Here is a 25,560-nt window from a genome sequence, read left to right on the forward strand (position 1 = left end):
AACCCCCAAAGCAGCTTTTGTAAGGGCCTGCTCTCAGGTATTATGCTTCTAGGGACCGAGATGCTTTCTGTCGATGACAACAATGCCATGGCTGGATAACATGGAACTGTACACTGTAAAAACAGATACTTCTGTTTTTTTTAGGGATATGAAGCTGGATTAGTCTTCGTCTAGCTTAGCCAAAGGCCCCAAATCTGTGGGACAGCGTTCTGTGTTTGCAGAAACCTGCACGACACTTCTTCACCATTAGCACAGAACATTAAGAGCCTGGATAGTATTTTTACAACATTAATAAAAACTTCTGTTGAAAATGACCATATAAACAAAGCCTTTTTTTGGACAAAAATAAAGTCTAGAAACAGTAAACTGCAGTTTAGAGTGATAAGTAGGAATCTGAGGGAGAGTGCTGAAAACCTCCCATGCTTCCCTAACTAAAGCAGATGACGCTTATTACAAAACCAGGGCAAAGACAGACCAAGTAAGAAAGAGTTTTACTTTCTGCAGGAAAATAAAGTCCACGGCTTCTCAGTACCTAGATTGTGGTACTAAACATACAAAACAAAAATTCTCCCCAGCAGGGAGTCTAAGCAATAAGAAGACCAGAGAGACCACTAACGCCTCTCCCTGACCACCTGATAACCGGGCCTGTGGGGCCTGCTTGTCCCACACTGGAAGGACCGTCCCTCAGTCTGTCACTTGACCCAAGGCTCCCCTAGGCCTAGGTCTACAGCAGGTCCCCGCATCAGGCAGCCAGCCATGGAGGGCACAGGCTCGTCTCTCCAGTTCCAAATTAGCACTTGTTCTTCCTTCTCATAGGCCTCAGGATTCAGGCAGCTTTTGTTTCCTTTAATATCTGTCACCATCTACATCTTGGATTCTGCTCTTCCTAGACCTAAAACGGAGATAACACGGTCTGACGACAGGACATAATACGTGAAATCATGATTCCAGGAAATTCAGAATGTATTCCTAGTACCAACAGACTAAAGAATAACTGCTCTAACATCTTCAAAGGGTTTCTGTAATGTTTGGAGCTTGTTTTCTTTTCTTTCCTTCCTTTCTGAGTCATGATACCATATATTAGTATGGCAGCTGCAGTTTATAGAACATTCGCCCACGGACTGCCCACTATGACTCTCACCACACTTTGCCCTGTGTCCTTTGCACTGTGAGGGCTGAGTAGAGTTTCCCTCTCTAATACCCTGGGATCGGCACAAGCAGGCTCATAATCCTGGCAGCGGGCCCCAGTCCATTCCTGGTTCTCTGGCACCATCAAGTGGCCACAGGTCTCAGAGAGCCACCTGAGTGTCCAGCAGCAGACATCCCTGGGATGTGGGTCTGGGTAAAGTCAAACTGCCACCAGCCTCTGGGGGTGACCGCACATTCCTGCTTCTCATCCTCACCAAGGTCCATGGAAAGCAAGGAGGGAAACAGTACTTGCTATCAGGCATAGCAGAGTTCAAGAAAAACAGACTTACTGAGGAGCTGGGGTTTCCCCAGATAAAGAGAGAAATTCCTCTCTGTCTGGTTCACAGAGATGTAGAAAACAAGATCAGGCCAGAATTGCCACAACTACTGCTGTCTTATGAGCTTACTACTGTACAATGTACAAAGCGACCCTTTTTATTCCTCATACCAGCCCACAGCTCTCAGCAGTAAGGACACAGCTGGTTGCTTTATGGTCACTTTCTCGTCCTGGCTTCCATGACACTGCCCTCTTGGTTTTCCTTCTTTGCCCATCCTTACAGTCTTCTTTGCTCCTCTCATGCCCACCACCTGAATGCTGAAGTGTTTCAGAGCCTGGTTCCAGGTCCCCTTCCCTTCTCTGTGGGGGTTCTTTCTCTGGGTGATCTTATCTAGTCCCAAGACTTCAAGTAGCACCAACATGCTGAGGCCCCCCAACCTGATACCTCTCCAGTTCTGACTTCTCCCTGAGCTCCAAGTTCATCCCTGTGAAATCTGATAGTTATTCTCAAACCTAACAGGTCCTACAAAATTCTCCACTCTCCCATATCCTGGTTCTTCTCCCTGACTGCCCAATTTCAACAAATGGCACCACCACCCACCCTGTTGCTCAAGTCCCGCGTCCAGCAGTCATGCTGAACCTTCTCTTCTCTAACCTGCCACATCCAGCGAGTTAGTGTCCTGTCAGTTCTACTTCCAAACACATCCCGAATCTGTCCTATTACCTCTGTCTCCACTACTGCCACCCTAATTTAGGTCACACATTGCTGGCTATTGTAAGAGCCAACTAACCGGTCTTACTTTCTGTTTTGCCCCACTACAATCCACTCCCACAGAGATGCCGGAACAATCTCTGAAGCCAATAAACCAGATCACACCTCCCTGCTTCTCCCTTCCTTCACAATCATTTCCTACCCAAGCACCCTGTTATTTCCTCCACCGCACTTAAACTGTTCTGTTTATTTACTGTACACTTGTTCATTATTGGTCTTTTTTCACTAGAACATAAGCTTCTTGAAAACAAGGACTTGCAGTTTTGTCCCCTGTCCTAGAACAATGAAAAAAAAATGCATGAAAAGCATATTAGGCAGATACTAGAAGGATGACAGTATCTGATTTTATAGGTAAGGACTCAGAGAAGTTGAATAACTTTTCCAAGGCCACACAGCTAGAAATGGCAGAGCTGGTTCTCAAACTAAGGTCTAACTGACTCCAGAGCTTAAACTCCTTTTAAAGCAGAGGTCAGGAAGGAAGGAGGCCCAAGTGATTTTTGCCCTACAGATTTCAGACTGAGAGAGATCCTCATGGAACGTATGCATTATTCATTGCAAACACTGTTGCACTGTTAACGTGTCACTAGGTTTGTGTATGGTTCTTCTCTTCGTAACCAATCTCTACGCCGTCAAATATAGCTAAGTATTTTCGAACTTCCTAAGGGCAGGGAAACGGTCAGTAGACAGAAGTTTCTCTAGGAACACTGGGACAGTTATTCTCTATCAACTAGAGGCCACTCAGGTTTCTCACGGCGTGGAAAGCAGAGATGGGGCCACTCTGACTGGGGTCCTGATCCCTGGGACTTCCCACCCCCTGCTGTGCTAAGGATTCTGAGGTGTGCTAACTCTCCCCACTGCCCCCAGTGCCGTCTCTCTTCCTGGCATCCCGACCTTCCACCGAGGGGCGCTCTGGCTTTGGTTCTGTTACTCTTTCCCAACTAGTCATTCCTACACACACACACCTGTGTCAAAGGCTGACCCCTCTGTGCTTTTCTTTCTCAGAGGAGGTTCCAGTGAGGACGAGGTCTCTCGATTGAAGTGTTTGCACATATGTGATGTCCCCAGGAAAGGGAATTCCGGATACAGATAAAGGAAAACTAAGGAGAGTCTTTGGGGACCAAGATCTCAGATCTCAAATCATTTAGTCCAATGCCTTTGCTCTACTGGCCCAGGGGAACGGAGGGACTTGACCAAAGGCAGACAACCAGTAACAGGCCGAGTCCGACAAGCTGCTAATCACACTGTGCTCTCCACCAGTCTGCTTATCAACTTGGTCCTTAGCTTTTTCCTGACGTTTTTCAAACATTACCCAAGTATAATTTATATTGAACAAAAAAATGCCCATTTAAAGTATAGTTTGATGGGTTTCGACAAATGTGGATACCTACACAATCACCACCATAATCAAGATAACAGACTGTATCTCCCACTCCAAAAAGTTCCTCTTGCCCCTTTAAATTAAGCCCCCTCCACGCCCTGTCCTAGGCAACCACTGATCTGATTTCTGTCAGGACCGATGAATTTTACCTGTTCTTAGGCATCATTTACATGGAATCATTCAGTATAACTCTTTTGAGTCCGTCTTCTTTCACTTGTGTAGTCTGTAAGTTTCATCCATGTGACTGTGTTTTAAGTATCTCTTTCCTTTTTACTGTTGAGTAGTATTCCATTATCTGGATAAACTACAATTTGTTTATACATTCACCTGTTGGTGAACATTTGGGTTGTTTCCAGTTTGGGACTATTAATAATAAAGCTGCTGCAAACACATGTATACAAACCTTTCTGGGGACCTATGTTTTCTCTTATGTAAATACTTAAGGGTCATATTGTAAGTATTTAACTTTTACAAGAAACTGTCAAACTGTTTTCCAATTTTCAGATTTTTAAGGTCAGGTCAAATTGCTTAAAAGATGTGTCTGTAGACTTAGTTAAGGAATTTCCTAAATTTCTCTGTGAATGGCAAAGGGTGCCTGGGTGGTTAGGGTGAGCTTACTTCTAGAGAGGGTCAAGTCCTCTCCTAGAGAACAAACTGGGTAAGAAACAGCAAGCATCCCTTTCTGACCTCCTGACACGGCTTCAGGGCAGGGGCTCTCCCCAGCTGGCCGCTGAAGAAGAGAGAGGAAGGATGTTGTCTCCTCTGAGCTGCAGCGCTTCCCTCACTCTGCAGGGCTGACTTTGCTAAGAAGCCCACAGAGCTCTGATTAGTATTTAGTATGGATCCCCGAATAAAGGGCTCTCCCTGATTATGTCACAGGTTATGGAGACTCCCATGGAGAAGAACTTCTTTTTCTTTTTTTTTAACTAAAACTCTGAGATAATTACCATCGACTTAAAAGTTGACATGGATAATCTTTGATAGATACTATCCTCTCAACTTCTAGAGAAAACTAAATACAGTTAGAAAGGACAAAATATTAGAAGCAATGTTTTCATTTGAAAAATAATGTGCTTGTCTTCATAATGCTATGACAAAGTAAACAGTGCTTGCCTTTATTTTGTTCTCTTCCATTGAGATGATCTGAGCCCGTAACCAAGCATCCTCCTCAGCATTTACGGCCAGCAGCTGCCCAACATGCACAGTCTGGACTGGTGTGACCTTGGGGTTCTTACTGTAATACTCCTTCATTTCATCTTCCATTAATTCCTGAGCAACAGAATAGTCTTTGCCCACATACCTGAAATAGTGCAAGGAAGAGAATACAAATGAAGCAACCTAGCCGGAGGAAGTCTACAGGAAGTCATGAATTCCTCTGTGACTGCTGCCATCTTAGGTCCAGTCTCAGGTTTGCTTACACCAGCAGGGAGGAGAACATGTATTTAGTGAATGCTTCTGTCTCGAAAAAGGGAAATACGATATTGTGGAGCTCATGCAAAAACAAGACCAAGGTCCAACACTACACGCGGCAGAGCAAATGCTCAATAGCAACCAGAGAACGAGAGGATATAACAGCAAGCAGTCAGGGAGCTTTCCAGGAGGAGGAGGCTGAGAAAAGACTCCAGGGAAGGGCAGAACGGAAGATATGCACTGGAAAGTGTAGACACCGATGGAGGCCAGATAAGCAAGAGTCGACTTCAGATTCTGACTAAGGCTGCTGGAGATCTTTGTAGATCAGTGAGAAGAGAAGCTAGCTGGTAGTTTTGCCCTAACTAAGGCTGGGTGTGAACAAGGTTCAAGCTCTAAAAACCAATGAAGTTTTAGTAGAGAAAAACAAAGCGTTAAACACACTAAACACAATCACGTGACAACCCATCCCCCCAACTTACTGAATAAACGTGAAAAAATCACAACAATTGAGTCTGATACCTTTAAAAGAGATGACATGTTCTAGCTGAATACTTCTTAAATTGTTTACTTTCTGAGAAGTATTTTTTTCAGGATATGCTCCCATCCCCTTCTACAATTTTCTGCTATTGACACCTGCAGTCACCTTGTCCCAGTTCATGGTATCAAAACATACTATTTTCCTTTCTGCCACAAATAGGTTGTTGTTTTCTTGTCCTTTAATCCTCAGAGACAATTCCATCGAAGACCTCCTTCCAGGATGTAAAACCTGGCAAGTAAGTTTGGCTCCTGTAACAGCCTATGTCTCAGCCATAGGATGAAGACTTGAAGCTGGAAGGCTATGCCAGAACAGCACCAGAATCACCTGGCAGGGAGATGGGGGATATGCCACAACAACATTGTTCTAGCTGTCACCTGCGGCCCAAGTGGTCCTATATAATGAAACTATTCCTTTAGGAGTGTTTGCATGTATTCTTGGTAACTATCAGCAGGGCAGAAGACACCATGGGCAACCTATTTGTTATTAGAGGAAAAGACGCTTTTAAAAGTCCTACACAAGATGAAGAGAATACCTCTTTTGAGGCAATGGCTATTTTAAAATCAAATATGACATGCCTATTATTCATCCCAGAAACAGCTGTAGAAGCCTTGTCATACTCTATCATTTAAGTTTATTGAACTTTACAAATGTTAAGGTGCTGCCTGGAATGCAGGTGTACTCCTGGCTCTGAAGTCTCCTAGGAGATCTCCCACTCTGCCCAAGTGCCCATCTCCTAGGACGTGGAGTCTGGTGGGGCCTCCTTGCAGCGCTGCTACAGCCCTGGGAGCTCACCTGGCAGAGGCCTGGGCTGCAGCCCATGGTTGGGTAGTCTATGTAGAACAGGCTCCTGCTAGGGAGGAGGAAAGTGGTGGGAAGCAGCATGAAATCTGCAGGCAGCTTCTGCTCTTTGCAGAGAAGGATGGCTACATGGCTTGGGTCAGGTAGGGAGTTTGATGTTTCAGTGGTATGACTGGGTAATGGCAAGAATGAGGTCATACATTGCCCCCAGATCACCTGAGCTAGTGGGCACAGAATGAAATGTAGATCAGTTTAGGTATGCAATAAATACAAAGCTTTACAAAGTTAATTTTTGAGACTAGAGACAACAGATTCCCATACTTGACCTGAGGGTTCTGCCACAGCACCTCTCCAGGCCCTCTATGAGTCACAGGCCTAGCTTCCAGAGCCTACTGCCTGCCTGGGTGAAGACATGGGTTTAGAACAGGGCTCAGCCCAGCTGGGATCTGCTAAGTCTTCAGGGCAGTGGGGGGACGCCAATGACCTAGGGTCAACCTGATGGCAGACATTACCCACCATGCTTGCTGGTTGCCAGCCACTCTGCGGAACATGTAGAATGCTGACTCCAGGATTCAAATTTATTTTATTTTCACTGGAAACAGTGACCTAAATAATCTGAGGACCCTGGACCCAATCATCCTGGAACAGACTTGGAATCCTCCTACTGAAGTCCTGCAACAGACCCAGAGTCCTGCCAATCTTTGGTGAAAACATCAGAAATCACATGATGATCCAGCTCAGGGTTGGGTGATTTTCTCTGACAATGGCACCAACAACTATTGGTAATGGACACCAAAGGATTCAGCCAAGGAGGAAATATAGATTTTCTTTATAATGTCAAATGGTAAAAGTTAGCAATGTGCTCCTCAACATCTTTCCTTTATCTCAATTTATTACTGAACCACAGTGGGACCCCTAACTTTCAGCCACCTAGTTATATTTTCAGGCCATACCACATCCTAGAGTAAAAGCTTTACAAATTTATTACCCCTGTATAAAACAAGACCTCTCTAAAGCTTCTGTGCATTCTTCCAGTTCAAGGATCCCAAGATACTTGAATCTCACTTCATTATCCTCTCAGACTTAGTTTGTTCAGATGGAAGCACTTTGATATTTTTGATCTATTCTTTCAGTGGAGGACTTTGATTATTTTTTGTGGTCTTTCTTTGGGCCTTCTCAGCTCAGCTATGATTCTTGGGAGGAATAATAGCCCACACACCATAGGAACATTTGGGTTCCAGGATGCTGAATTCTGCTTCAGGCTTTTTCTGTTCTGTCCAGCCACAGCCATACCCTGGGCTGGTGCCTCCAGAGATCCAGCTACGCCGGTTCCCATTCTTTATCCTGAGTCAGAAAGTGCAAATTACAGTTTTTCAATATTTTCTGTATATTCTATATTTTCTCCAAAAGTCCATGTCAAGTGCCTGGAGCTGGACTGTTTTTTGGAATCCAGTTATCATTAGCCTCTTAGGCAACGACACTTCCTCTCAGGCAATGATATCAAAAGGCTCAACTAACCAGAGGGCTAATCTGATGCATTATACTAGGAAGGTGGTGCTGAGCTATTTTGATTTTTAAGAAATACTACATAGTCGCAGATTAAATAGTATAACCTACCCAGTGGGCAACTTGCTTTTTCTATGGACTAACTATTGCCTTTGACATATATAGTTACTATTATGCTTTTGACACAGGTTTTTTTTCACATTCAGACCATATTATCATTTCAGTTTTTAAAACTGTTAGTCATCTTTTCTCACATGAACAGTTGTATATTTTGAACATTTAACAAATATTAAGAACTTTATTGCTTTACTTCATCAAAACTCTATAGAACTGAAATATATTATTGTTCCTCAACCCCCAGCCACCATATGAAGAACAGCCAAATGACAACAGTACCCCAGGATCCTAAAGAATTAGAAAATAAAACTTGCCTGATGACCACTTCATTTGTGTTGCTCAGTTCAACCACCAATACAGATGGAGAGGCCTCAGATGGAATGACTAATGGAGGAACTGTTACATTCTCAATAAAGGTATCAACAATTTTGGCAATGTTTTCTTCTATCTGCAAATATTCTTGTTCAATCATAGACTTGATATCACAATTGCCATGCGCTTGCCCTGCATCCTTTTGGATTTCATCAGTGGGTAATGGAAGTTTAGCATAGAGAATGGCCTTCTGGGGATTTCCAGAAATGTAGTCTATGGTGCATACATCAGAAAGTGAGGCAAGATTTTTTAAGGCATCCTCAGGGAATTTCACTTTGTACGTGTCCTCAAATGCTTTTGGGAGTGCACTGGCCCAAAGACCACTTGAGTATTTCATCAGCAGCTCCGCAACTTTCTCTTTAAAGTCTCGTGGCATAGCTGTTGGACAGCCTTTTAATGGTGGTACTTGTTTTGGAGCAGGTAGTGGAGATGGAGGCACTTTTTCAGCATTCAGTTCACTTCTCAAAAGCTGCTTTCTCTTAGCTGGATAAAGAAGTAAATCTTGACCACCACTGCAAGGTTTTTCCACCTGCAATTTTTAAATAAAGCAAATGACAGATATTTCAATGGCTATAAACAACCCGAAAATGCATTAATACATTTTAAATCTGAGAGTAACACTGTTTTCAAATGAATCAAGAGAACACAAAAATGTACATTTTACTTTTCTCGATTACTAAGACTTTAATACATTGCCTTCACCTGCAAATAACATCGTAAGCCACATTTCAGAAATAAACAATGAAATAAAATAGCACTAATCTCCCTTGTGAAGCACCTGGCCTCCAACCACCCTAGGAAATCATGAGTGTTTCTGCCCTGTACACCACACATCTCATTTAGTTCTCTCTGCCAAATCCACAGCAACAGCTTACAAACCTGACTGAATACAAGGTGGAATGAAACTGTGAAAAGGTACAAGAACTGTCAGGAAGAAACCACTGGGAAGAAAGCTAGGAAATATTTAGACAAGACCAAGGTGCCATCTCTCTTCTTCCTGCAATATCCTGAGAAAACTCTCAGCTTTTCATTATTTAGAAAAAGACACTCCAGGGGGCTGGCCCCGTGGCCGAGCGGTTGGGTTCGTGCGCTCCGCTGCAGGCGGCCCAGTGTTTCGTTGGTTCGAATCCTGGGCGCGGACATGACACTGCTCGTCAAACCACGCTGGGGCAGCGTCCCACATGCCACAACTAGATGGACACACAGCGAAGAATATACAGCTATGTACCGGGGGGCTTTGGGGAGAAAAAGGAAAAAATAAAATCTTTAAAAAAAAAAAAAAAGAAAAAGACACTCCAGAGGTAAAGTCTGGTTTTCACAACCACCACAGTGGAAAGTTAGCTGAAAGTGCTGCCCCAACAATGAACAAGGGTTAGAAACATCTGGCATTTGTAAGTCATCCAATCTCTAACTTTATTTGCATAATAGTCCTGAGAGGCACGGCTTGATGGCATCTCTTTATCTAAAAGAAACTGATGCGATGCATGGTACCATTTTTCCCAAGTTCTAAGCCTATCCACTCCTGGGGCAGCTACTAGACCAGAGCTCTGCTGACTAGAGGCTGTAGCCCAACGCAGCTCGCCACCTGCTTTTGCATGAGCTAAAAATGATTTTCATATGGTTGAAAAAATTCAAAAGAATTACTTCATGACATGAAAATTATACGAAATTCGGTGTACATGAAGTTGTACTGGAACACAGCCGTGCTCATTTGCTCACATATTGTGCATGGCTGCTTTCGCACTACAGTGGCAGAGTCAAGTATCTGTGCCAGACTGTGGGTGACAGTCACAAAGCTCTTGGCCCACGAAGCCTAAAATATTTACTATCTGGCCCTTTACAAAAAAAGTTTCTCAACCTCTGATTAGACAGAAATAGTATTCACAGCGCTTTGAAGTGTTTCTATTTTGTCAGATTCCTATTCAGCTATTTCTTAGTTGTGATTTAAGTCCATAGGAGGGTATTCCAGACCACTAAGGTAGTAATACAAGCTTACAAGAAGTACCTCATCCCTCAAGAAAAATGGAATAATAAAGCGTGCTTGATGGGTAGCTTATTAGTAAACAACATTGACTTCATTTACCTCATTTTCTATGCTAAGGAAGAGAGAACATAAATAGGTATATATAAAGAAGGTTTTGTCTTGTTACTACAGAAGAGCTTTAGTAAGTCAAAAGACATAGACAATTTAATATTAAAATAGATTCCTTTGGGCCCGCCTGCTGGCATAGTGGTTAAGTTTGTGCATTCTGCTTGGGTGGCTGGGGTTCACAGGTTCAGATCCCAGGCAAAGACCTACACCTTGCTCATCAAACCAGGCTGTGACGGCGCCCCACGTACAAACAGAGGAAGACTGGCAGAGATGTTAGCTGAGGACCAATCTTCCTCACCAAAAACAAACAAAAGACAAAAGAAAATCAAGTTCCAGTACATCTGTACAATGCCATGCTGTGAGTGTGTGTGTGTTTGAAATGAGGTAAATGTTGATGTTGAACTGTTTCATGAAACTAGAAAAAAATAAAGTTGCAGATCTCCCTTAAAAAAATAACATAAAACAGATTGCTTTCAGCCTGACTATAGATTCTAGATGATACATAAGAGGAGAATGAATATTAACATAAGTATAAAACATTAGGTTTTCCTCCTCATATTCTTCTGCCAATGTGTGTTTACATTTTGAGATGTGGGGAAAATTCCACGCCTGAAACACCTAAAGTACCAATGAAAGTAGAGGCAATCTAGCCCATGGGTAGCATCTGCAGGCATTCCCTGTATAACTGGTGGACTCCTGTTGACACCTTGTGACACTCTGGATGGTATGTTATATGACACTCACAATTCGTGTTCCTAATTTTAAGCTTCAGGGACACAAATATTTGGAATACTCCTCATTCTGCTCTCGACAGTTAGTCCACCTCTCTGGAGACTCATGTTTTTAAATCTGGAATCTTAAAACACCAATCCCCACTGTGCTTTAAGACACTTAATAAGATACAAGAATACAGATTGGATACCCAGAGGTTTGAGAAACATACTTTTGAGCAAATGGAAAAATAAAACAGAATTCTGTTTATATATGAGTTGTTCACCCATCATACAGAATCCCAATTAGTGTAATTTTAGATTTACACATGGCAGTCCTCCATATCCAAAGTCAGCTGAGCCTCCTGGGCCCATCTTAACACTCTTCTTTAGTCTTCATCTAACAACATCTTCTCAACTCTTTGCAAGACCTCCTCTGAAGTGGACGGCAGAGGCTAATTTCAGTGGAATGTAGTCTGTATTATTTACCTAAAATAACTCCCACAAGCTCCATGCCCTAACTGTCCACATGATTTCTTCCGACCCAAAAGAGGATAAGAAGGGATCTCCAGTTTTACAATCCCTTTCTTTCCAACAAGTAAACTGGGAATATGGGATACTTTATGCTTGTTTAACAGTCTCCCCCATTCCCAGTCCCAAAGCTTCCATTCTCATCTGTGCTTTAGATGCAATCGGGACCAACCACCTAACAATGCACTTTATCAAACCTCTGAACATGACTAGCACGTTGTTTCTCTAACTAGGGATTATTATCTTTAATAGGAGTCCTGAACATGAGGTCCACCTAATGTGAATTTGTTCAGGGCAAGTGCAGAATTCCCATTTTTCTGGCCTTAATTCCAGCATAATGCTTAAAGATCATCTGGAAGTAGTAAAGCTTCCAGGGCTGTGTCTGCAGTATTTAAGTCAAGCTTTGCCAGTGGGTTTATAAAGTAGATTTTCGACCAATAAACCTGAGTTTATCAAAAGTCCAAACAATGGCCAAATAATCATCTGAACTAGAAGACAGATTTGTTTTCTCAGCAGCTTTATTTCACTTTTACTGTTAAAGTAGATAACTTCCCCCATTCCCAATTCCCAAATGATTAGTTCCTTGAATTGTAGGCACTTCCCAATTTTTACTGGATTCTTCTTGATGCTAAGAGGTTTGGTTATGTGCCTAAATTCCACTTTGTTCTCTAGTGATTTGGCCTCTTTAAATTCAAATTAGCATTTACTAAGATTAAACATAGGCCTGACTTTAGGAATTGAACCTGACACTAACCAGAGTTGATTCAGATGTCCTTCAACATGTTAGACAAATATTCATGGATAAATTTAGTGATACGGAAAATATACCTGATCCACATACTTTAATCAATTTTTGAAGAATGGCCAAAGGGTTACTCAATTCAAAGGAAAAAATCATGAAACTCATATTGTTTAGAGTTAAAAATATAATTTAAAAGAAATACAATTTTTCAAACAAACTGTTGTAAAATTTTCATATGAGTGAAAATTTTCTTTTCCAAGGCATTCTAATGTGATCACCATCTGTCCTCCACAAAGTGAGTCTTGTCTTTTTAAAATTTTCTGGTAAATGGGCTCAGGAAAGAGACCGACTACTATATCTATCCCCAGCCTATGAGAATCTCCCAAAGGTAAGGAATTGCTGCAGTTTGGGTTACAGCTTGCTGTCTGTTCTTCACTGAGCTCTGGTGCATCCGACCAGTTTTACATGTTGATCTCCTGTAGAACAGCTGTTTTCTGGTGTTCACAAATGAGCAAGGTAGGTCAACGGCTACTTGAAACATGGCTTCTATTATTTCCTTAGTGTGATAATCAGCTGCTCATCATTTCAGTTGGATCTGTCAACCGCTTTTAGAGCTTCTAGTTCCTTTAGTCCACCTGATTCAAGTACATGCCTGACAAGAGGGTCAAAAGGCTTCCTGTTCAATAGGAGAAGACTCAGGATTGTAACCCTGCCCTTTTCCTTCATCTTTTATTTCTTTTGTGGCTCTACCTTTTTTCTTTGGTTTTGGATATCCACCCAAAAAATCACCAGTCCAATGTCTGGGAACTGGCATGACCTGGAACCCATATATTTGCATACGGACCCTCCCCTTCACCTCCCAACTGGAGAGACAGGTAGGTAACATAAAAGATTAACTCCCTACACCATGGAGTTCAAGCTATCTCCTTTGGCGATCATCAGAAGATTCTGGTATCTAATATGCCTTAAACTTTCTATCCCCACAAGCTCATTATGTTTAGCTTGATTTCTGCCTTACGTGGAATCACAACTTGAATGAGAGACTTCTCTCACCCCCTCTAGGGTTCTGTAAATTTGGAGTAGACACATTAGGTTTGGTAGATGTGAGATGCAAGGATTTAAAACATCAACTTCTTCAGGATGCCTGTATTGTTCACACAAATAAAATTCTTCATCCCATATGCCTAGAAACTTTCTTCTCCTTAATTCTAAGAGGTCTTTACTTCTTCCTTTCTAACTTACCTGTGCTGTAAACTTAAAAGTTCTTGAAGGCAAACTCCTTTGAGTATACGAAGGCTACCCTGCTAACTCTGTAGCGTGGGTTACTGAGGTAAACTTACTGTCTCTTACGGAATTAGAATTTTCTTTGGGATTCTATCACAGAATTGGCATTGTCCAATTAAATCAAAGTAGTTATATGGGTCTCAGCCAGCCACAGTTTTGTTTCCACTGCGTAGTGGTTCTTTGTGTTGAAGCTTTAAATTAAGCTCTAAATTTCACTTTATATGGTCACCACCCAATACAAACCTGAGAGAGTACAATAAAATCACATTTACCTGGAGACTTGCTTTCTAGCACTCCAAGCATTAACAAAGGTTTTAAACTAAAAAACAAACCAATTTAGACAGAGGACGTTAACATTATGGCAGAGTGAGTTGTTTGCTTTGTCTCTCCCTCTAATTTTACAACCAGTGGGACAGCCAGTGACCAAAAAATGACTCCCTGCACAGCACACTAGAATGCCTGAGATCCATGCATTTACACATCTGAGGGTATGTGGACTGGACTTTCAGGAGGCAGTGGAACTAGGGGAGTAGTCTCTTCCCTCTCCCCTAGTAGCAGGGATCCAAAATGCAGATCCTCACACCAGTGTGCAAGCCAGAGACCATAGGCTGTAAGGGCAAACATGGCTCTTGTGGCTTGGTCCCTGCCCCGCCACCGAGTGGTGGCAGGTGGTGCACACATCCTGAGGCTTCAGGACACAGAAAAGCAGGTGATCCAGCCCCTTCCTCATCCCCTAGCAGTGGCTGGTCTTTTAAGAAGTAAGGACTACATCCAAGGTGTGAATTTCCCTGGCACGGGTGGGATGCCCTGATCTAAGGTAGACTACCGGCATGCACCACTGCTGGTGACCAGAGGCTGTGGCCCCTACTCTCCCTCAGTGGTGGTGGGTGGTGCACACATCCTGAGGCTTTTGGACACGTAACAGTGCCAGTGACCCAGCCCCCTCCTTCTTCCCTGGCAGTGGCACTGGTCTCTCTGGCAGGAGCAGGGTGCCCTGACCTGAGGTCTCAAAAAGCACACTAGCAGGTGCCAGTGACCAGAGACTGCAGGGCCAGCAAGAACACTTGTGGCTTAGCTTCTATTTCTCCCCTAGCAGTGACAGGAGGCACCTGCAACCTAAGGCTGCAGAACCACAGCAGACTCTGAGACCCAGCCCCAAGGGACAGTGCCCCTGACACTGGCTCTACCAGCAGTGAGGTCTGTATACAAGAACCTGGGCCCTCGACAGCAACAGTGACACCTGTGAATCCAGTGTCCCTGACAGTGGTGCTACCAGCACCCCCAGATAACCCAGGAGGAGCAGCACAGGTGGTGCATGGGGCAGCAGTACCCAAGCCTATGGAGACTCCACAGAGAGCAAGTGGGGGAACACAAAACCAAGGCGACCCTGGAAACATGCAGACTCATGGCAACACCTGAGTCTGCAGTGACAATGAAAGCAGCAAGGCACTAGCAACCTCAGAGGCATAAGCAGTACAAGGAGGGCACTGATGATGCCTCTGGCAGAGGCAATGGAGGGTGGAGAGCACAGGCTCTCAAATACAACCAGAAGCAGCTTAGAACCAAAGTAACCAAAGCCATACCCAAACAAGAAAGGTGGTCACTACTACAAATGTGCCAACAGAGGATCAATTCATGAAGCACCATGACAACTCTCCAGAAACAAAATTTGAAGTCACAGAAGATTACAATCTGACTGACAGAGAATTAAAAATAGCTGTCATAAAGAAACTCAAAACGTCACAAGAAAACTCAGATATGAAGAACACAATTAATGAGATAAAGAAGAATGTAGAAATCATAAAAAATAGAGCAAACTTTATGGAGGAGATAATCAGTGAACTCAAAAATAGAAACCTAGAAATGACTCAGGTCAAGGAGAAGAGAGACAAGATTAAAAAACATGAATGAACTCCTTGAGAAAGATCTGACTCAATTAGGAAACTAACATAAGGATTATAGGTATCCCAGAGGGAGAAAGTTAGATGAAAGGAGCAGAGAGCTGGTTCAAAAAAATAATAGCTGAGAACTTCCCAAACCTGGGGAAAGAACTGGACATGGAAGTACACAAAGCTAACATAACTCCTATTTATCTCAATGAAAAAAATCTTCTTAAAGGGATGTAATATTAAAACTGTCAAAAGTCAATGACAAAGAAAACATATTAAAGGCAGCAAGGCAGAAGAAAATAATCCACAAAGAACCCCCATCAGGCTTTCAATAGATTTCTCAGCAGAAACCTTACAGGCTAGGAGAGAGTGGAATGATAAATTCAAAATACTCAAAGACTATTACCCAAAAATACTTCTCCAGCAAAATTATCCTTCAGATATGACAGAAAAACAAAAGCTTTCCCAGACAAACAAAAGCTGAGGGAGTTCAACACCACTAGATCTGCCTTATGAGAAATGATGAAGGGAGCCCTCCTACCTGAAACAGAAAGGAGAAAGTTTACAAAGCTTTGAGGAAGGAGATAAACAGACAGACAGACAGAAAATGGCAGCTCTATATCAGAACAGGTTAGCAAACAATTATAAAATGAAGGATAAAGGGAAAGAAAAATTCAAAAATAACTATAAACACTTCACTTTGGTCACAAAGACAACACAAAAAAATAATTTGTGACAACAACAACATAGAAGGGGAAGAGGGAAGGGATGAAACCTGCATAGGCTAGTGGAGATAAGAGACTCTCAGAAAAGAGACTATCTCATCCATGAGATTCTTTAAACAAAGCTCACAGTAACCACAAAACAAAAAATCAGAGCAGAGCCACAAATCATAAATAAAGAGAAAACCAAGAAAAACCATCACAGAAAATCACCAAACTGAAATGGCAGACAGAAATATAAGGGAAAAGATACAGTGGAAATATAGAACTAGAAAACAAAAGATAAAATAGCAGTATTAAGCCCTCATATTATCAGTCAACACTCTAAATGTAAATGGATTGAATTCACCAATCAAAAGACACAGTATGGCTGGCTGGATTAAAAAGTAAGACCCAACAATATGCTGCCTCCAGGAAACCCATCACAATTCTAAACACAAACTTAGGCTTAGAGTGAAGGGATGGAAGATGATACTCCAGGCAAATGGCAAACAAAAGAAAGCAGGTCTAGACATACTTATATGAGACAAAGCAGACTTCAAGATAAAAAAGATAATGAGAGACAAAGATGGCCACTATATAATGATAAAAGGGACATTCCACCGAGAAGACATAACACGTTAATATATATGCACTTAACGCAGGAGCAGCAAAGGATATAAAGCAACAATTAACAGACCTAAAGGGAGAAATTGACAGCAACACAATAATAGCAGGGGACCTAAACACCTGACTTATATCAATGGACAAATCATCCAGACAGAAAGTCAACAAGGAAACAGTGGCCGTAAATGAAACACTAGACCAGATGGACTTAACATACATATAAAACATTCCATACAAAAACAGCAGAATACACATCCTTCTCAAGTGCCCATGGAAAATTCACAAAGACAGACCAAATATTGGGAAACAAAGAAAGCCTCAGTAAGTTACAGAAGATTGATACCATATCAAGCATTTTTTCTGACCACAATGCTATGAAAGTAGAAATCAACTACAAGAAAAAAGCTGAGGAAGTCTCAATGATGTGGAGACTAAGCAACATGCTACTGAAAAACTATTGGATCAACGAAGAAATCAAAGGAGAAATAAGAAAATACCTAGAGACAAATGAAAATGAAAACACAACATACCAAAATTATGGCATGCAGCAAAAACAGTACTAAGAGGGAAATTTATAGCAATACAGGCCTACCTAAAGAAACAAGAAAAACTCAAATAAACAAGTTTTCCCTATACCTAAAAGAACTAGAAAAAGAAGAACAAATAGAGCCCAAAGTCAGTAGAAGGAAGGAAATAAAAATCAAAGCAGAAATAAACAGAATAGAGACTGAAAAAACAATAGAAAGGATCAATGAAACTAAGAGCTGGTTCTTTGAGAAGATAAACAAAACTGACAAACCTTTAGCCAGACACACTAAGAAAAAAAGAGAGAAGACTCAAATAAATAAAATCAGAAATGAAAGAGGAGAAATTACAAGTGACACCACAGAAATACAAAGAATAAGAGGATACTATGAAAAGCTATACACCAAAAAACTGGATAACCTAGAAGAAATGAATAAATTCTTATAATCATACAACCTCCCAAAACTGAATCAAAAAGAAATAGAGAATCTGAATAGACCAACCACAAGCAAAGAGATTGAAAAGATTTAAAAATTCATTTGAATTGAAATGAATTTTTTTGAATTTTGTTTTTGAAAAAAACAAAAGTCCAGGACCATGCAGATTCTCTAGTGAACTTTAATAAACATTCAAAGATGATTTAATTCCTATCCTTCTCAAACTATTTTGAAAAATTGAAGAGGACAGGATGCTTCCCAACTCATTTTATGATGCCAAAATCACCCTGATATCAAAATCAGCCAAGGACAACACAAAAAAGGAAAATTACAGGTCAGTGTTGCTTATGAACATAGATGCAAAAATCCTCACCAAAATATTAGCAAATCAAACACAACAATACATTAAAAGGATCATACACCATGATCAAGTAGGATTTATTACAGGAATGCAGGGATGGTTCAAAATCCACAAGTCAATCAACATGATACACCACATTAACAAAATGAGGAATAAAAACCACCCGATCGTCTCAATAGATGGAAAGAAAGCATTTGACAGGATCCAAATCCATTTATGATAAAAACTCTCAGTAAAATGGGTATAGAAGAAAGTACCTCAACATAATCAAGGCCATATATGACAAACTCACTGCCAACATCATACTCAATGAAGAAAAACTGAAAGCCATTCCTTTGAGAACAGGAAAAAGACAGGGATGCCTACTCTCATCACTCTTATTTAACACAATACTGGAAGTTTTAGCAAGAGCAATAGGACATGAAAAAGAAAGAAAAGGTATGCAAATTGGTAAGGAAGAAGTGAAACTCACTATGGCAGATGACATGACTCTATATTTAGAAAACCCTAAAGAATCCACCAAAAAACTACTAGAAATAATAAAAAAATACGGTAAAGTTGCAGGGTACAAAATCAACATACAAAAATCAGTCACATTTCTATATGCTAATAACGAACTAGCAGAAAAAGAAGTCAAGAATACAATCCCATTTACAATCACAACAAAAAGAATAACATATCTAGGAATAAATTTAACCATGGAGGTGAAAGACCTATACACTGAAAACTATAAAACATTACTGAAAGAAACTGAAGAAGAGAAAAAGAAATGGAAAGATATTCCATGTTTATGGATTAGAAGAATAAACATAGTTAAATGGTCCATATGACCTAAAGCAGCCTACAGATTCAATGCAATCCCAATCAGAATCCCAATGACATTCTTCACCAAAATAGTACAAAGATCCTAAAATATATATGGAACAACAAAAGACCCCAAACAGGCAAACAGTCCTGAGAAAAAAGAACAAAGTTGGAGGCATCACACTCCCTGAATTCAAATTATATACAAAGCTATGGTAATCAAAAGAACATGGTACTGGCAGAAAAACAGACAAACAGATCAATGGAACAGAACTGAGAGCCCAGAAATAAAACTACACATCTACTAACAGCTAATCTTTGACAAAGGAGTCAAGAATGTACAAGGGAGAAAGGAAAGTTTCTTCAATAAACGGTGTTGGGAAAACGGGACAGCCACATGTAAAAGAATGAAAGTAGACTATTATCTTATACCATACACAAAAATTAACTCAAAATGGATTAAAGACTTGAACATAAGATCTGAAACCATAAAACTCTTAGAAGAAATTATAGGCAGTACACTCTTTGATATCAGTCTTAGAAGGATCTTTTCCAATACCATGTCTACTCAGGCAAAGGAAACAAAAAAATTAACAAATGGGACTATTATCAGATTAAAAACCTTCGGCAAAGCAAAGGAAATCATCAACAAAACGAAAAGACAACCCACCAACTGGGAGAAAATATTTGCAAATCATATATCTGACAAGGGGTTAATCTCCAATAAAGAACTCATTCAACTCAACAACAAAAAAAGAACAACTCAATAAAAGAATGGGCAGAGGATATAAAGACACATTTTTCCAAAGAAGATATACAGATTGCCAACAGGCACATGAAAAGATCTTCAACATCATTAATTAGGGAAATGCAAATAAAAACTATAATGAGATATCACCTCACACCTGTCAGAATGGCTATAATTAACAAGACAGGAAATAACAAGTATTGGAAAGGATGCAGAGAAAAGGGAACCACATACACTGCTGGTGGGAATGCAAACTGGTGAGGCCAATATGGAAAATAGTGTGGAGATTTCTTTAAAAATTAAAAACAGAAACAACATATGATTCAGCTATCTCACTACTGGGTATTTATCCAAAGAATATAAAAGCAACAATTCAAATAGATTTATAGATCCCTATGTTCACCACAGCATTAAGTTCCCGTCACGGATCAATGGATAAAGAAGATGTGGTATATATATATGCACACACACAATGGAATATGACTCACCTACAAAAAAAGGACAAAATCGTCCTATTTGCAACAACATGGATAAGCCTTGGGGGTGTTATGTTAAGCAGAATAAGTCAGACAGAGAAAGACAAATATTGTTATGATTTCACTCATGTGGAAGATAAACACACAGATAAGGAGAAGATTAGTGGTTACCAGAGGAAAAAGGGGTCAGGGGAGGGCAAAAAGGGGTAAAGGGGCACATGTGTATGGTGATGGATAAAAACTAGACAATTGGTGGTGAATATGATGCAATCTATACAGAAACCGAAATATAATAATGTACACCCGAAATTTACACCATGTTAAAAGCCAATATGATCTCACTAAGATAACAAAAAACAACAACAGACAGAGGCATGGTGTGCCCACTCTGGTATGTAGAATAAAGAAGAAATCTTGAACTTGAAATAAAAGTCACTTTCAGAAAAATAAAAAAAACAGGAAAAAAAATATAAAAACTCCAGCATTGAATAAGGACCCCTGGATAGCAACAATGAAAACATCAAAGAGCTACTGACCAGAAGCTTGCACACTATGATCAGCCAGTTCACAGAAAAAGATTGGTTGATGGCCTCCTTCAGAGCTCACTCTTTTTGTGCTAAAGCTGGGAAGTGCTGGAAAAGTTAAGACAATTGAGAAGGAGATTAGGAAAGGGTCCCCAATGGCATCACTGGGCCTGAGTGAAGACAAACTGATAGCTTCAGATCTGCAGCCTGTAAGGGAAGCAGGTGGGCCATATACTGCACGCAGGAAATACACTGAGAGGAGCTAAGCCTGTTCAACTCAGTGTACCATACCACCTACATCCGCCACTCTCTTTGCAGCAGTTCACTGATGTTAGTGATGCTAAGCCCAAGATATTCAGAAAGGTTATACCTTTTTAGTCATTTCTGTTTAAGAAAGTACAAGTGTTTGTCACACATTCCACAGAGATTTAATCAAAGGTAAAGGTAAAAAGTTCCTTGTAGAGGGGAACCCCTGACTGTTTACAAACTATCTACCCAGAGAAATTCTTTTTCCACCATCTTGGATGAACAGTCTTATAGACTATATATATTTCAAGGCTAATACTCCCTTTTCCTAGTAAGGGCTTTTCACTGATGCTGACTGCAACTATTTATATTAGGTTAAACTTCATTTTCCTTCAGTGTGGCCCAAGGTTAGGCCCATGCTCACAGGTTCCTTCGGGAAGACAATGGAGTCTGTTCCTGGTTAAACAGGTGCAGAGCCTTTGGGGATGTCTTGGCAGGCAGCTGTGGCTTTCACTCTGCATCCTAGGCTGGGTAGGTACTGCAGATATACTCTCATTATCTTTGGCAGGGGATTGTTCCTCTGAGATAGCAGAGACTCACTTCATCTTGGAATTTCAGTTCTTTGACTTTACCCATCCACTGCTCCTTATTTTTTCTCAAGTTAAACCTTGGCTCTTCCCTCTTTAGCTTTCCCTCTGTTTTCACCGAGATAAGTTCCATCATGGAGCTTGCTGGGCATGTCTCTGGTATACCAGTGGGTTTTTTAACTTGCTTTCATCTAAGCTGGGCTGCTTCTCAAAAAATAAGAGCTGCCTTTTCCCAAACACCTCCTTTGCTTCTGATCCTATACTGGCAGCTGCTTTTTATAGTTTGTGTCATTTAATTCTAACAACTCTATTAGATGGGTACAAACAGTCACATTTTAGAGCAGAGTGAAGCCCTGAGAGGATGATTTGTAAGCTGAAAATAATATAGCTGAGAAATGATAAGGCAAAACTCTAACTCCAGGGCCAAAACTCTTCCTACTGCACTACAGGGCCCTATGGGTGGTTTCTGTTTCAGCTTCCAGACAGCAACATCATATTACTCCTCAGCTTCTCTATTCTGATTTCACAGTGTTATTCTCTCTTTCTCCTATTCAGATGTTCACTGAAATTAAATTTAAAAATTGTTCCAATGTGTTCATTGCATATTTCCTGTTGGTGGAAACTTAGAAATGAAATTGGATTCCAATTAGATATCATGGCTATACTTCCAAGTCCTCAGTTTACTTTTCATCACTGCCTCTCCTGGCACTGCCATATACAGAGATTGTATCCATACCACTAAGCCTGAGGATACACCAGTGCTCTTTGATTGATGTTCACTTCCCTAGAAATCCAAATGGTTTGTTTTTAACCCAGAAACATCTGGGCTTTAAAAAAAGGCAATTCATTTTGCATGGGCTGACAGGTGCTTTATTGTCTTATACAACTAATTACCACAATTAAAGTTAAGACAAATTCCTGAACATCCAAAAATATAAAAACATATCTCTAGGTAAGTGGCAGAACTGCTGTTGCTTCCTTTAACAGAAAGTGCTATACTAATGCACTTCAGACCTTTAAGAAGTTTTAAAAGTCTGAGGGGAAGATTGATGTCAGTATCCTGGTGGAGTGAGCTGTTCCCTTAGTCTCTCCCCACTAAGATACAATGAAAACGACATTCACTAAGCAACAGAGGACATCCACACAGCACAACAGGATGTCTGACAGATCCGTGCAGCCACACATTTGAAGGTGGAGGCACTATCCCTAGGAAGCAGTGGAAGGAGGCAAGCGGATCTCCTCCTCCTTGCTAGCAGTACTGATTTATGGCATGGGACCTCACACAGTGGCTGGCGCATGACTCTGAGAGGAGATGGGGTAACAAGCAGCCCTCCATGGGAACACTCTCGCTCTTGGAGTTGCTTCCCAGTCTTCAAGAACACCCCAACTGAGGTGGCTCAGACACCATGTGGGAACACCCACCAAGACAAACAGCCCAGGCAGGTCACCAGTGAGTGCAGAGCAGGATCACGTGTGTGCAAGAAAGCACCCCTCCCTGCCTGGCACACCAACTTGGCTGGTTGGCCAGGGCAGCAGATCTGTACCAGAGTGCCTGTGCCTGCGTGTTTGCAGTGGAAGCCAGTGGGCAAACACAGAGAGCCCAACATGCACAACTTCCAGCGGACACAATGGGTTCAGAAAACACAGCTCTTGCCCACCTGCAAGTGGTGGTAGGTGGCATCTGTGACTACATGCTACCACTATGTGCCAGCACAGGTCCACTCCATCAAACACCATGAAGAAATATATTAACACCCCAGAGTAAAAGGAAAATGACAAGTCACAAGAAACCAATCCTGAAGTTACAGAAATTTACAACCTAAATGACAGAGAATTCAAAATAGTTGTCATAAAGAAACGAGGTACAAGAAAGTTCAGAAAGACAGTTCAATGAGCTCAGGAATAAAATTAATGAGAAGAAGGAATTCTTCACAAAAGAGATTGAAACTAAAAAAGAAACAAACAGAAATGCTTGAGATGAACACAATGAATGAGATAAAAAAAACTAGAATCCTTAAAAAACAGAGCTGACACTATGGAATACAGAATTAGTAATTTAGAGGACAGAAATATAAAATGCTTCAGGTGGAGGAGGACAGAAAACTAACACTAAAAAGAAATGAAGAAATCCTATGAGAAATATCCAACTCAACTATGAATTGCAACATAAGAATTATAGGTATTCAAAAGGGAGAAGAGAGGGAGAAAGGATCAGAGAGCCTGTTCAAAGAAATAACAGTTGGGAACTTCCCAAACCTGGGGGAGGAACTGGAATTACAAGTAAATGAAGCCAATATAAATCCTAATTGCATCAATGCAAAAAGACTTTCCCCAAGGCATATATTAGTAAAACTGGCAAAAGTCAATGACAAAGAAAAAATATTAAGGGAAGCAAGGCAGAAGAAAGTAACCTACAAAGGAACCCCTAGCAGGATCATAGCAGATTTCTCAGCAGAAACCTTATAGGCTAGGAGAGAATGGACTGATATAGTCAAAATTCTGAAAGACAAAAACTTTTAGCCAAGAATATCCATCTAGCAAAACTATCCTTCAGATATGATGGAGAAATAAAAACTTTCCCAGACAAACCAAAGCTGAGGCAGTTCATCACCACAAGATCTCCCCTACAAGAAACAATCAAGAAGGCAGCCATAACTGAAACAAAAAGGAAAAGGTTTACAAAGCTTTGAGCAAGGAGATAAATAGAAAGACAAAATCAGAAAACTGCAGCTGTCTATCAGAACAGGCTAGCAAACACTTAATTATAACATTAAAGATAAAGGGAAGGAAAGCATCAAAATAACTATAATCAACTCATTTTTTTTTTTTAAAGATTTTTTATTTTTTCCTTTTTCTCCCCAAAGCCCCCCGGTACATAGTTGTGCATTCTTCGTTGTGGGTTCCTCTAGTTGTGGCATGTGGGACGCTGCCTCAGCGTGGTCTGACGAGCAGTGCCATGTCCGCGCCCAGGATTCGAACTGACGAAACACTGGGCCGCCTGCAGCGGAGCGCGCGAACTTAACCACTCGGCCACGGGGCCAGCCCTATAATCAACTCATTTTAATCACAAACCCACAACACAAAAGAGAATAATTTGTGATAACAATAACTCAGAAGGGGAAGAGGGAAGGAATGGAACCTGCTTAGGCTAATGGAGATAAGAGGCTATCAGAAAACGGACCATCTCAACTATGAGATCTTTTATAAAACTTCATGGTAGTAGTTAGCCAAAAAATCAGAACAGAGACACAGATGATAAATAAAGAGAAAACTGAGAAGACCATCATAGACTATCACCAAACCGAAATGGCAGTCAGAAATACATGGGAAAAGAAACAAGGGAAATACAGAACAACTGGAAAACAAGAGATAAAATGGCAGTATTAAGCCCCCATATATCAATGATCACTCTAAATGTAAATGGATTGAATTCTCCAATCAAAAGACACAGAGTGGCTGGACAGATTAAAAAACAAAACCCAACAACATGCTGCCTCCAGGAAACACACCTCAGCTCTAAAGACAAACACAGGTTCAGAGTGAAGGGATGGAAGATGATACTCCAAGAAAATGGCAAACAAAAGAAAGCAGGTGTTGCCATACTTGTATCAGACAAAGGAGACTTCAAGATAAAAAAGGCAATGAGTGACAAAGGGGTAGTATATAACGATAAAAGGGATATTCCACCAACAGGACATAACACTTATGAATATACAGGCACCTAACACAGGAGCACCAAAGTACACAGAGCAACTATTAAAAGACCTAATTTGGGACAAATTAACATATAAGAGTAACACAATAATAGTAGGGGACCTCAACACCCCACTTACACCAATGGATAGATCATCCAGACAGAAAGTCAACAAGGAAATAGTAGAGTTAAACAAAAAATTAGACCAGATGGACTTAAGAGCTAT

At 41.0% G+C, this 25,560-nt stretch overlaps 1 protein-coding gene across 2 annotated transcripts in view; it reads right to left on the reverse strand.

Annotated features, from left to right (window-relative positions):
* TDRD7 (tudor domain containing 7) overlaps positions 1-25,560 on the reverse strand; it is a 90,604-nt gene that overhangs the window by 23,314 nt on the left and 41,730 nt on the right. For both annotated transcript variants that reach the window (XM_044779171.2, XM_070519145.1), the window contains 2 exons: positions 8,299-8,885; positions 4,729-4,915 (listed from right to left, as the gene is read on the reverse strand). In XM_044779171.2, coding sequence (XP_044635106.1) covers positions 4,729-4,915; positions 8,299-8,885 — 774 coding nt within the window. The remainder of the gene's footprint in view (positions 1-4,728; positions 4,916-8,298; positions 8,886-25,560) is intronic.

The sequence above is a fragment of the Equus asinus genome, chromosome 10 (assembly GCF_041296235.1).
Source record: "Equus asinus isolate D_3611 breed Donkey chromosome 10, EquAss-T2T_v2, whole genome shotgun sequence".
Classification (NCBI taxonomy): Eukaryota; Metazoa; Chordata; class Mammalia; order Perissodactyla; family Equidae; genus Equus; species Equus asinus.